At 48.1% G+C, this 11,033-nt stretch overlaps 2 protein-coding genes across 2 annotated transcripts; one reads left to right on the top strand and one right to left on the bottom strand.

Moving 5' to 3' along the window:
• Window positions 1-323: 323 nt before the first annotated feature.
• Window positions 324-1,192, bottom strand: ndufa2 (NADH:ubiquinone oxidoreductase subunit A2). The gene is made up of 3 exons (XM_023824946.2): window positions 1,041-1,192; window positions 654-760; window positions 324-539 (listed from the first exon to the last, which is right to left on the bottom strand). Exons 1-3 carry the CDS (start codon window positions 1,142-1,144, stop codon window positions 448-450), a joined length of 303 nt encoding a protein of 100 aa, XP_023680714.1. The 5' UTR covers window positions 1,145-1,192; the 3' UTR covers window positions 324-447.
• Window positions 1,193-1,376: 184 nt separating this feature from the next.
• ik (IK cytokine) lies at window positions 1,377-10,534 on the top strand. The gene is made up of 20 exons (XM_023825173.2): window positions 1,377-1,593; window positions 2,187-2,253; window positions 2,774-2,866; window positions 3,016-3,075; window positions 3,473-3,640; window positions 3,725-3,839; window positions 4,021-4,091; window positions 4,247-4,293; window positions 4,466-4,629; window positions 4,708-4,816; window positions 4,961-5,000; window positions 6,269-6,482; window positions 6,601-6,619; window positions 6,738-6,822; window positions 6,983-7,066; window positions 7,623-7,680; window positions 7,839-7,927; window positions 8,041-8,149; window positions 9,945-9,979; window positions 10,267-10,534. Exons 1-20 carry the CDS (start codon window positions 1,578-1,580, stop codon window positions 10,292-10,294), a joined length of 1,671 nt encoding a protein of 556 aa, XP_023680941.2. The 5' UTR covers window positions 1,377-1,577; the 3' UTR covers window positions 10,295-10,534.
• The last annotated feature ends 499 nt before the right edge of the window (window positions 10,535-11,033 follow it).

The raw sequence follows: 11,033 nt of genomic DNA, 5'->3' as shown, positions 1-11,033 counted from the left end.
CCAGCCACAGGCACGGAAGCTTTGCCCATTGAGCCACACGCTGCCCCAAATACATTCGGCCAGGAAGCTGCAAAATGCAGTTACACAAATAAAAAGCTTCAGCTGTGTGACAAAAATGCTGACCTAAGAGCACAACATGTCACCAACTGTACAGATATGAACCAGTAGTCACCATGCTGCTAATTCACTCCTGTTTCCAGGTCACTTGCACATCTCTTGCAAAGAACAGTGCCACACTTTTTCTGGCTGCTTGTGTAACTCATGAAATTTTGAGGTTACATCAGTGAATTATAATGCAAAGAATGGACTATCAAGAAACGATGTGATATACCAGCAGATTTATTACACAGGAGAGGAGATTAAGAAATTTCACATTGTGATACAAATATCTTTAATCTTTGACATACAATGTCACGTGGTCGAGATCATCTTATGCAGTATGACCTGTCATGCTTTGACCTTAACAAGCCCCTCTAATGCCTTTGCCACCTGGTCCATGTTCATATTGTCCAGTGCCACACTGCTTTCTTTACCAAACTCTGAAAATATACAAGCAATTTAAGCATTAACATACACTTATATAAGTCCAAACTGAAATCATGTTACGATTCTGAACAATGCGTTACATTAGATACTGTCATAGTTACTCTTACCAAACCGAGCCCAGAGTTTAGGCTTGACTCCTGAACATTCCCTGATCAAAACGGGAAACTCGGGATTTGCTTTCTTTAAAGTCACGTAATGCTGTTCCACGAAGTCCCTGTTAAAGGAAATCATTAAGTAAATTTCACTAAATCATAATTTATGACCTTACACTAATTATTTATTTAGCTCTTAAACTATTTTAAGTAAAACCATATCCATTTTAAATGTGCGTTTAACTATGTTTAAATAGTTGTTATGGGTTCTGAAAAACATTAAAGCCATTGTTATTGTAACATTGCATCCAAACGGATAAGCCTAGCCACACAGAGAGATGTAATTCAGTTAATTCATCGCGCTTCAGCATACATAAAATCCATTACTCAAGGATATGCTACCTTGCCCCTTGACTCGCTGGCGACGTCTGACAAAAATGTAAGCGAACCTCCCGAAGATTTCTGCCAAGGTTAGATCCGATAGCTCTGACAACTGCGGCAGCCATGATTTTCACCTTTAGTGCAGACTGCAGAAGATGTTGTGAGCAACGCCCCTTTCTATTATAAACCAATAAAAGTTCGAGTTGCTTCTCGGTTATAAACCAATTATAGTCAGAGATTCAGAGTGACGATAAAATTACCCAATCGACAGAGCTTTTGTTTTGTCTATTGACCAATCGACGTTAGGTAGGCTTTTAAGGCTAAAGTAATCAATTTCATTGCTCGGAAAAAAAATCCTGCGCAACTACACTGTCTGTCATTTCCGTTTGAGGAATGTAGGTTAGTGATGGTTTGGTGTTGACGAGGCCTAGTATGTAAACCACGTCCAAAATCATTAAGAATTTTACTTTAATCGTTGGGGAATCGGCTTCTCTTTAGCGAATAATTAAAACGGACCATATCGAGTAGCTAACCAACGGGCAAACTCCTTTTCTCAACATGCCGGAACGAGAAAGTAAGTTGAGTTGTTTTGTTGCCCAGCCTCTGGTAGTGTGAACTACGTATGCAGTTAGCTGACCTGACAGCCCTATAATCTTTATTTGTTAAGCTTTTAATGCTATTCAGTTTGCTGATACCTAAATTTGTTAGCAGTTTATTTTTTTAGTGCACTATTATTAAGCATACGAGGCATGCTGCCTCTGTGCACTGACTCCATTCGTTTTATTTTATATGTTGTTTTGTTAAACTACATGAGCTGTACTGTATCTTTTACATTATCTTCGCAGTGAACTACAACTTTGCGTTTGGTGGAGAATCCCGTCTTTGTTTGCGATAGGAGATTATCTGCAAGGAAAATGTGTAATTCGTTGGGTGTCTTTAACAACCAGAATATAGGCTGAACCTTTAAAAGGAATAGGTCCGCATTTTCAAAACTGCGTCAGATACTTAATATTTAATATTTCAGTAATATATGAATAGAAGTAAACGGGGATGCTGTGGGAGTGGGTGGGGCGTCCGCTAGCGATCGGAGTGTCGGCGCACGTCGGGCACCGATTGTGATCATGGCAGCCGGGATGGACGGTCACTCTGTCCGATTGCTCTCCTCAGCTGAGCTCTACTCCAACCCCCTCGCCCCGGATAACCATGAGGTGGAAGATCACCGGTCAGCGCTACAGTGAGTTCCAATTGCTGTTTCAAATATCGTTGACAATTAGTAATATTTAATGCGATTTTTGATGTTGTCAGACTAGTCTGTTTGCATCTGTACAGTGAAAGTTGGTTGTGACTAACTCGTAAATCCTCAGAGCTTTAAGGTGGAATGTGTGCTGTATTTAAAAGTTAAACAGGGATAACAAAATATTGATTACTATTGATGCCCGCTGTTTATTGGGCTTATTAACAGGATTCTGGCTATTTCTCTCTAAATTCATGCCAAGTTTAGTTGAACTAGTGTTAAGATAATTTATGGTAATATGAGAAGTTGCCAGTAACGGTCCGGACCAGATTCAGTGTCCTGGTTTTCTGGTATAATGAGCAGCCTTCTTCAGTGGGATTAATAAAAGCAGTAAACTGTGAAAAATGCAGAATAAATTGAGCTCCGCATTCTGGTCATGCATTTAACAAGGGTTGTGTGCCATGCAGTTTAATCATTTGTCTTGGTATCCCTAGAATGAGTTTGCTTTATCTCTCCTCAGATCTAAGCTGACCAATGAGGACTTCAGGAAGCTTTTAATGACCCCTCGGGCTGCGCCTTCATCCGCTCCCCCATCGAAATCCAGGCACCATGAGTGAGTGACGCTTCTTTTTCTGCATCCTGCAAACATATACTGACGTCCTAAAAATGTCATACGGTAGAGTGAACAGTGCGTAAGCCCAGGTGCAGGTCTGCGCAATGAGCCCGACCGTCCCCTCATGCTTCGTGTCCCAATTTCCCCAGGATGCCGAGGGAGTATAACGAGGACGAAGACCCAGCAGCTCGCAGACGGAAAAAGAAAAGGTGCCTTGATGCGGTTGGGCCTCTCTGCTGAACTCTAACTGCAAATAAGTCGGCTGCCGTGTGCTTCTGACGTGACGCAGTAGAAACACGATACTCACATTTGGTCGTTTTCTGTAGTGTTAAGCACAGCAGACTGAAGTGCAAGTCCATATTTAATGTTTATAAACATGTAATCTGCTTAAATCACCTTTCAGTGACCGTATCAACACTAAAAATGTCACAATCTGGCATCCCGCTGTCTCCTTTGTTTGATCTTACGCAAAAATGTTCTGACGGCAAAACAAAAAATGATTGTTTCAGAGAGATAACCAATCAGGTTGTAGAGGAGGTGGGATCAACCAATCATATCTTAGCTGCACGTCCATCCCTTGTGACCTTTGACCCCCTCCCGCCTCAGTTACTATGCCAAGCTGAGGCAGCAAGAGCTGGAACGCGAGCGGGAGCTGGCTGAGAAGTACCGTGACCGTGCCCGTGAGCGTCGCGATGGCGTCAACAAGGACTACGAGGAGACGGAGCTCATCAGCACCACGGCCAACTACAGGGCGGTGGGGCCGACAGCCGAGGCGTGAGTGCCCTTGCGTCGCAGTCGCCCCCTTGTGGCTGTCGAGGCCTCGACATTCCGTTCACTGCTCATATTCTACGTCCCCAGGGATAAGTCGGCGGCGGAGAAGAGGCGTCAGTTGATCCAGGAGTCCAAGTTCTTGGGTGGTGACATGGAGCACACTCACTTGGTGAAAGGGTTGGATTTCGCCCTGCTGCAGAAGGTCAGCCTCTGCCTTTCCGTCGCATGCTTCATGCCCACCGTGAGGCACCGGTGTCTAAAGATGGCAGGATAGTAGGGCGCCCTGTTCCCGAAGCTCCTCCGGGAGAGGAACCAGGGAGCTGGGAATACCGCACTGCACAGATCAGCCAAGGGTCTTACTGGTGTCCTTGGTGTGTCGTCAGGTGAGAGCAGAAATCACCAGCAAAGAGAAGGAGGAGGAGGACATGATGGAGAAAGCGCAGAAGGAAGTGAAGTATGTACCCCCCCCCCCCACCACGCTGTGCCCGTCCTGGTTTGATGTGTGATACGGCACACTTGCACTCCATTTCCTAACTTTAGAAGAAACCTAATTTTGCAAAGGTCTGTGTCCCTACCCCAGATTTAAAAATATTTTCTGATCTCCCCCAGGAAAGATGAAGATCCAGAACAGAAAATTGAGTTTAAGACCCGTCTGGGTGAGCTCTCTCTTTTTTTTTTTGGGGGGGGAACCTAATTTTAATTAATCAAATCCCTTCCTAAAAGGGATAAAGTACACAAGCCCGTAACATAGGGAGAGGGTTGGCGGCCATTGTGCTGTCCCACCTGCTGTGTGGACATACGAAGGTGTCCTTACTGCCCCCCCCCCAGGGAGGAACATCTACCGCATCCTGTTTAAGGGCCGTCAGATGGAGCGTAACGAGCTCTTCCTGCCGGGCCGCATGGCCTACGTGGTCGACCTGGAGGACGAGTATGCAGACACGGACATCCCCACCACGCTCATCCGCAGCAAGGCCGACTGCCCCACCATGGAGGTGCGTGACCGGCCCCCCCCTGCCCGGCTCGCTCGCCCGCCCCACCGTCCGTCTCACGCCAATGTCCCCTCTCCCCAGGCCCAAACCACTCTCACCACCAACGACATCGTCATCAGCAAGCTGACCCAGATCCTGTCCTACCTGCGCCAAGGGACGCGCAACAAGAAGATGAAGAAGAAGGAGAAAGGTAGACGGGCTGCGTAACCCGGGCACACGGGCCATCTTACCGCCAGCCCGTTAGCTTCACCCGCATACGAGAGACAGTGAGCGCGATGCGTCTTAAAGGCGCGGCGTTACCGGATTCACAGACGCTGCGATTTTATCTCCTTAGGGAAGCTGGATGAGAAAAAAGCACCGGAGGCAGATATAAAGTAAGCGGCCCGTGGAGTCACTGCATCCCGTCAGTCGGGCTGATCCGACCCGTGGAGTCACTGCTTCCCGTCAGTCGGGCTGATCCGACCCGTGGAGTCACTGCTTCCCGTCAGTCGGGCTGATCCGACCCGTGGAGTCACTGCTTCCCGTCAGTCGGGCTGATCCGACCCGTGGAGTCACTGCTTCCCGTCAGTCGGGCTGATCCGGCCCGTGGAGTCACTGCTTCCCGTCAGTCGGGCTGATCCGGCCCGTGGAGTCACTGCTTCCCGTCAGTCGGGCTGATCCGGCCCGTGGAGTCACTGCTTCCCGTCAGTCGGGCTGATCCGACCCGTGGAGTCACTGCTTCCCGTCAGTCGGGCTGATCCGACCCGTGGAGTCACTGCTTCCCGTCATTCCTGCTGATACTGATTTTCTTTTAACTCATGCAAGCGTTTATTTTACTACCTTTAAAAGATGATCACTGCATGTTGTTCTTTATATGAAGGTACGGTGCTGAGCAAAAGTCTTAGGCAGTCAAAGGAAGCTATTTATCCCATTCGTATATGTCTTCTGAGCACAATTTAAGTTTAGAACATGTAAAAATTAAGAGTAACACAACAAAGGCTTACAAGAATGTCCTCCGTTCTCTAAAAAGATGCCTTGCTGGACGGCTAGATGAACACCGCTTCAGTTCCCAAACCTCTCCTCAGGGCCACCTCAGCCATTCCTTGCATTCGTTACATCTCACATCCAGCTTAATTAGTCAAAGTTAATCAAGTTAAAACGTGGGTGAGGTGTTGATTAGCTGTTCGAGGTTCGGTATCGGTTGAGTCTAAAAACTCCATGGGTGTATTGGATGGTTGCTGTGGCGACATCAGGAGCGGTTTTGAAGCGGCTAAGCTGACACACTTTGACAGACAGTTTTTCCTGCATCAAAAACACCATCTGAACGCCGTTTTCTTAGACTGCCTAAAACTTTCTCACAGTTGCTGTATGTTTCTGCATTTCTATAGTTTTTAGTTCTAGATGGTTCTGTCTCAAGCTCTTTTAAAAATTGTCTAAGGCGGGGGAGTGAAACCTGATCCATGGAGGGCCGGTGTGGGTTCGGGTTTCTGGGATGACCTCACAATCAGCCAATAAGAAAGCAGTTTTTCTCTGCTCCAGTCCTGAGGACCCACTGTTATTGGCTGACTGAGAGGTCACCCCAAAAACCCGCGTGGATCAGGGTCCCCACCCCTGTTCTAAAGCTGGTTTGCGCGTGAAACATACCCTTTGCTCTGCCCTGCAGCATATTCGACGACATCGGCGATTACATCCCGTCTACGTCCAAGAATAACCGTGACCGGGAGAAGGAGCGGTACCGCGAGAAGGACAGGGAGCGGGACAGGGAGAGGGAGAGGGAGAGGGAGAGGGAGAGAGAGAGGGAGCGAGAGCGGGACAGGGACCGCGAGGAGGAGAAAAGGAGGCACAGCTACTTTGAGAAGCCCAGGGCCGACGAGGAGGTGACCTTCCTTACGGGACATAGACCCAACGCCGTCAGCTGCTCTGTCGCTTTTCTGAATTGCTCGTTTTGTCAGTCACGGGAGATGACTCACTTCCCTTTTCTTCCCCCCATGGCAGGCTCTGGAGATCGAGAAAGGTAATTACCCCGTAGATGCATGATAAATCGACGCGGTGGTGCTGTGCGTGGGGGTGTTTGGTGTTTGTGGCTGACTTATAGCAGCCCTGATTGCGCTGCTCTTCCTCTGTACTCTCAGGGCCCGGATCGGTGAAGGACCAGATCAAGCTGATCAACGAGAAGTTCGCTGGTGCCGCGGCCGGCCAGTGGCAGGTCCAGGAGAAATATCCTTTCTGTAGAACCTTCTGGGCAGGGAGCTTGAAGGCCCAAACTGTGGCCTGAGCAGGACCGTCTTTTCGGGTTGGCGGTTGGGGGTTTGCCCGCCCCTTTATTTATGCGTTTGCCCGCCTGGTGTTGGCGTAGTGTTCCTTGACCCCCTGGCACTGCCCCGTCCCGCCGCGAGGAGAAGAAGCACGTCGGGGATTTCTTTGGGATGTCCAACAGCTACGCTGAGTGTTACCCTGCCACGTGAGTGATCCGTCTAACCATAGGGCGGGGCTTCATGTGGCCACGGCAACGGGCCCGTGTCTAGGAACGCCAGACGACGGTGCTCTTCAGGTGCACCTGGGGGGCTAAATCTCTCATCCTGTAATCAGAAGGTCGCCAGTTCTAGCCCCAGCCTCAGCAGAACAGTCACATGTCTGTGGACCCTTGAGCAAGGCCCTTAGTCCCCCACTGTTATATGGGGCCAGATTCGATGTTCGTGATCCTTTGAGCAGTCAGCGTTGTCGTTTGAAAGTGGGCCGTGTTTCACCAGCACATCCCACGTTTCGGTCACTTGGCCAGTGTTCCGAAATGGCTGCCTCTTCCCCATTGGCCCAACTCGCCTCACTCTGTCCTCTTGCCTCTTCCCCATTGGCCCAGCTCGCCTCACTCTGTCCTCTTGCCTCTTCCCCATTGGCCCAGCTCGCCTCACACTGTCCTCTTGCCTCTTCCCCATTGGCCCAGCTCGCCTCACTCTGTCCTCTTGCCTCTTCCCCATTGGCCCAGCTCGCCTCACTCTGTCCTCTTGCCTCTTCCCCAGGATGGACGACCTTGCAGTGGACAGTGATGAGGAAGTGGACTACAGCAAAATGGACCAGGTGTGCTGCCCGTGACCGCTGAGCCGCGGTTGTGGTCGTTACTCGTCACTGAAAGAGCGGATGATTAGACGTATGGGGATTGGGGCACGATGTCAGATTGACACAGCCTTTGCATGACGTGATTGGTCGATTTTTGATTGATCTTGCTCTGTCTCCAGGGTAACAAGAAGGGCCCCCTTGGTCGCTGGGATTTCGACACCCAAGAGGAATACAGCGACTACATGAATAACAAGGAGGCTCTGCCCAAGTACGTTCCCGACCAGCTTGGCTCATGGCGACATCGCTCGTGCCAAACTCTGTCATTTGGCTTCTGACTGTGCTTTCAGTTTATTAATAGATTCTCACTGTTTCTTTATTCAGGGCTGCATTCCAGTACGGAATAAAGATGTCAGAGGGACGAAAGACCCGTCGATTTAAGGAGACCAATGAGAAAGCTGAGCTGGACAGGCAGTGGAAGAAGATCAGTGCGGTGAGTGGGCAGAGGGAAGCAAGGGGCGGGGCTTCGGTTATGCGGTCACCCATGTGCTATAGGTAAGTAGGGAGGTTAATGGAAGAGGCATCTTAATGAAGTCATTAAGTGATGGCCAACACTGTGAAGGAGACTGTGCTGTAGTAAATCTCAGGAAGCGTACAGATCAGACCAACACTGTGAAGGAGACAGTATGTGCTGTGGTAATTCTCAGGAAGCGTACAGATCAGACCAGCACTGTGAAGGAGACAGTATGTGCTGTAGTAATTCTCAGGAAGCGTACAGATCAGACCAATATTGTGAAGGAGACAGTATGTGCTGCAGTAAATCTCAGGAAGCGTACAGATCAGACCAACACTGTGAAGGAGACAGTATGTGCTGTAGTAATTCTCAGGAAGCGTACAGATCAGACCAACACTGTGAAGGAGACAGTATGTGCTGTAGTAATTCTCAGGAAGCGTACAGATCAGACCAACACTGTGAAGGAGACAGTATGTGCTGCAGTAAATCTCAGGAAGCGTACAGATCAGACCAACACTGTGAAGGAGACAGTATGTGCTGCAGTAAATCTCAGGAAGCGTACAGATCAGACCAACACTGTGAAGGAGACAGTATGTGCTGTAGTAATTCTCAGGAAGCGTACAGATCAGACCAACACTGTGAAGGAGACAGTATGTGCTGCAGTAATTCTCAGGAAGCGTACAGATCAGACCAACACTGTGAAGGAGACAGTATGTGCTGCAGTAAATCTCAGGAAGCGTACAGATCAGACCAACACTGTGAAGGAGACAGTATGTGCTGTAGTAAATCTCAGGAAGCGTACAGATCAGACCAACACTGTGAAGGAGACAGTATGTGCTGCAGTAAATCTCAGGAAGCGTACAGATCAGACCAACACTGTGAAGGAGACAGTATGTGCTGTAGTAAATCTCAGGAAGCGTACAGATCAGACCAGCACTGTGAAGGAGACAGTATGTGCTGTAGTAATTCTCAGGAAGCGTACAGATCAGACCAGCACTGTGAAGGAGACAGTATGTGCTGTAGTAATTCTCAGGAAGCGTACAGATCAGACCAACACTGTGAAGGAGACAGTATGTGCTGCAGTAAATCTCAGGAAGCGTACAGATCAGACCAACACTGTGAAGGAGACAGTATGTGCTGCAGTAAATCTCAGGAAGCGTACAGATCAGACCAACACTGTGAAGGAGACAGTATGTGCTGCAGTAAATCTCAGGAAGCGTACAGATCAGACCAACACTGTGAAGGAGACAGTATGTGCTGCAGTAAATCTCAGGAAGCGTACAGATCAGACCAGCACTGTGAAGGAGACAGTATGTGCTGCAGTAAATCTCAGGAAGCGTACAGATCAGACCAGCACTGTGAAGGAGACAGTATGTGCTGCAGTAAATCTCAGGAAGCGTACAGATCAGACCAGCACTGTGAAGGAGACAGTATGTGCTGTAGTAAATCTCAGGAAGCGTACAGATCAGACCAACACTGTGAAGGAGACAGTATGTGCTGCAGTAAATCTCAGGAAGCGTACAGATCAGACCAACACTGTGAAGGAGACAGTATGTGCTGCAGTAAATCTCAGGAAGCGTACAGATCAGACCAACACTGTGAAGGAGACAGTATGTGCTGCAGTAAATCTCAGGAAGCGTACAGATCAGACCAGCACTGTGAAGGAGACAGTATGTGCTGCAGTAAATCTCAGGAAGCGTACAGATCAGTGAATAGGGCGATGGGATGGTCAGGAGTGAATAAATACTAAAGTTACTTTGTGTTTTTATTTCAGATCATTGAAAAAAGGAAGAAGATGGAAGCTGATGGGTTGGTCATGCTTTCTGTTAAACTTTCTGTGTGGTGTTTGACTGTAGAATGGCCTTTCTGCTTTTCTGATTCGGTGCCACTCATCTTGTATTGCTGTGGTAAAACCTGTGCATAAAACTATCAAGAGTAACACTGTTTTAAGCAGCAAGGTAATAGCAAAACTGGAAATGACCATTTTCAGTGGTCAACTTATTGTAGTCTAGTGGCCAGGCAAGTTAAGTATGCATTTCAGCAGTTCACTGATGCCCTTGTTTAAACTGATATCAGTTTCTTGTCTTCCCCTCCAGGGTTGAAGTGAAGAGGCCTAAATACTGAAGGATGATGGGAATTTTAACGCAGCTTTATATAACAATTGCTTCCATGCCAATAGAAACGATTTGCGTTTTGATTCCTTGTATGATAGCATTCTGTGTGTCTCCGGAGGATCTCAGTTTCATAATTGTAAGAGAAATGTTAGTGTGTCAGGAGAGACCGTGTTTTACAGCCTTGTACATAAGTCATATTCTGGCAATTGTTGGTTGTGGGAAATCCAATAAATTAAGAGCGATGTGCCCATTTCCTTGTCGTCATACTTAAAAGAAGAATTTTTGAAATCATGCCTTTCTGTCATCTTAATGTGTTGAAGCTAGTACATTGAACTGACTGCTTCCAGATTCTTAGATGGACAGTAGACTGTCTCTTAAGGCAAAGCTTCCCAATCCGGTACTTCGAGGACCTGCAGACAGTCACATGACACCCCATTCTAAATCATAGGCATCAGTATGGAGTGCCCCCCCCCCCTTTGCAGATATAACAGCTGGCACTCTTCTGGGGAGGCTTTCCACAACATTCTGCAGTGTGTCTGTGGGGGTTTCTGCCCATTCATCCAGAAGAGCATTGGTGAGGTCAGGCACTGATGTTGGACATGAAGGCCTGGCTCTCAATCTCCATTCTAGTTCATCTCAAAGGTGTCCGCTGGGGTTGAGGTCAGGGCTCTGTGTGGGCCAGTCAAGTTCTTACATACCAAACTAACCCAATCATGTGTCTGTGGACCTTGCTTTGTGCACTGGGGCAC

Source organism: Paramormyrops kingsleyae, chromosome 24, assembly GCF_048594095.1.
Source record: "Paramormyrops kingsleyae isolate MSU_618 chromosome 24, PKINGS_0.4, whole genome shotgun sequence".
NCBI lineage: Eukaryota > Metazoa > Chordata > Actinopteri > Osteoglossiformes > Mormyridae > Paramormyrops > Paramormyrops kingsleyae.
Note: the sequence above shows the minus strand (reverse complement) of the source record. Positions and strands in the feature narration are given on the sequence as shown.

Bases quoted from the DNA above. Each gene is read 5' to 3' on its own strand.
- ndufa2 (XM_023824946.2), bottom strand. From the start codon at position 1,144: ATGGCTGCCGCAGTTGTCAGAGCTATCGGATCTAACCTTGGCAGAAAT. The intron at 761-1,040 runs GTAGCATATCCT...TTCCTTTAACAG, and splicing joins CCAGCGAGTCAAGGGGCAAG to GGACTTCGTGGAACAGCATT. The intron at 540-653 runs GTAAGAGTAACT...GTATATTTTCAG, and splicing joins TAAACTCTGGGCTCGGTTTG to AGTTTGGTAAAGAAAGCAGT.
- ik (XM_023825173.2), top strand. The intron at 4,092-4,246 runs GTATGTACCCCC...GATCTCCCCCAG, and splicing joins AAAGCGCAGAAGGAAGTGAA to GAAAGATGAAGATCCAGAAC. The intron at 4,630-4,707 runs GTGCGTGACCGG...CCCTCTCCCCAG, and splicing joins CCGACTGCCCCACCATGGAG to GCCCAAACCACTCTCACCAC.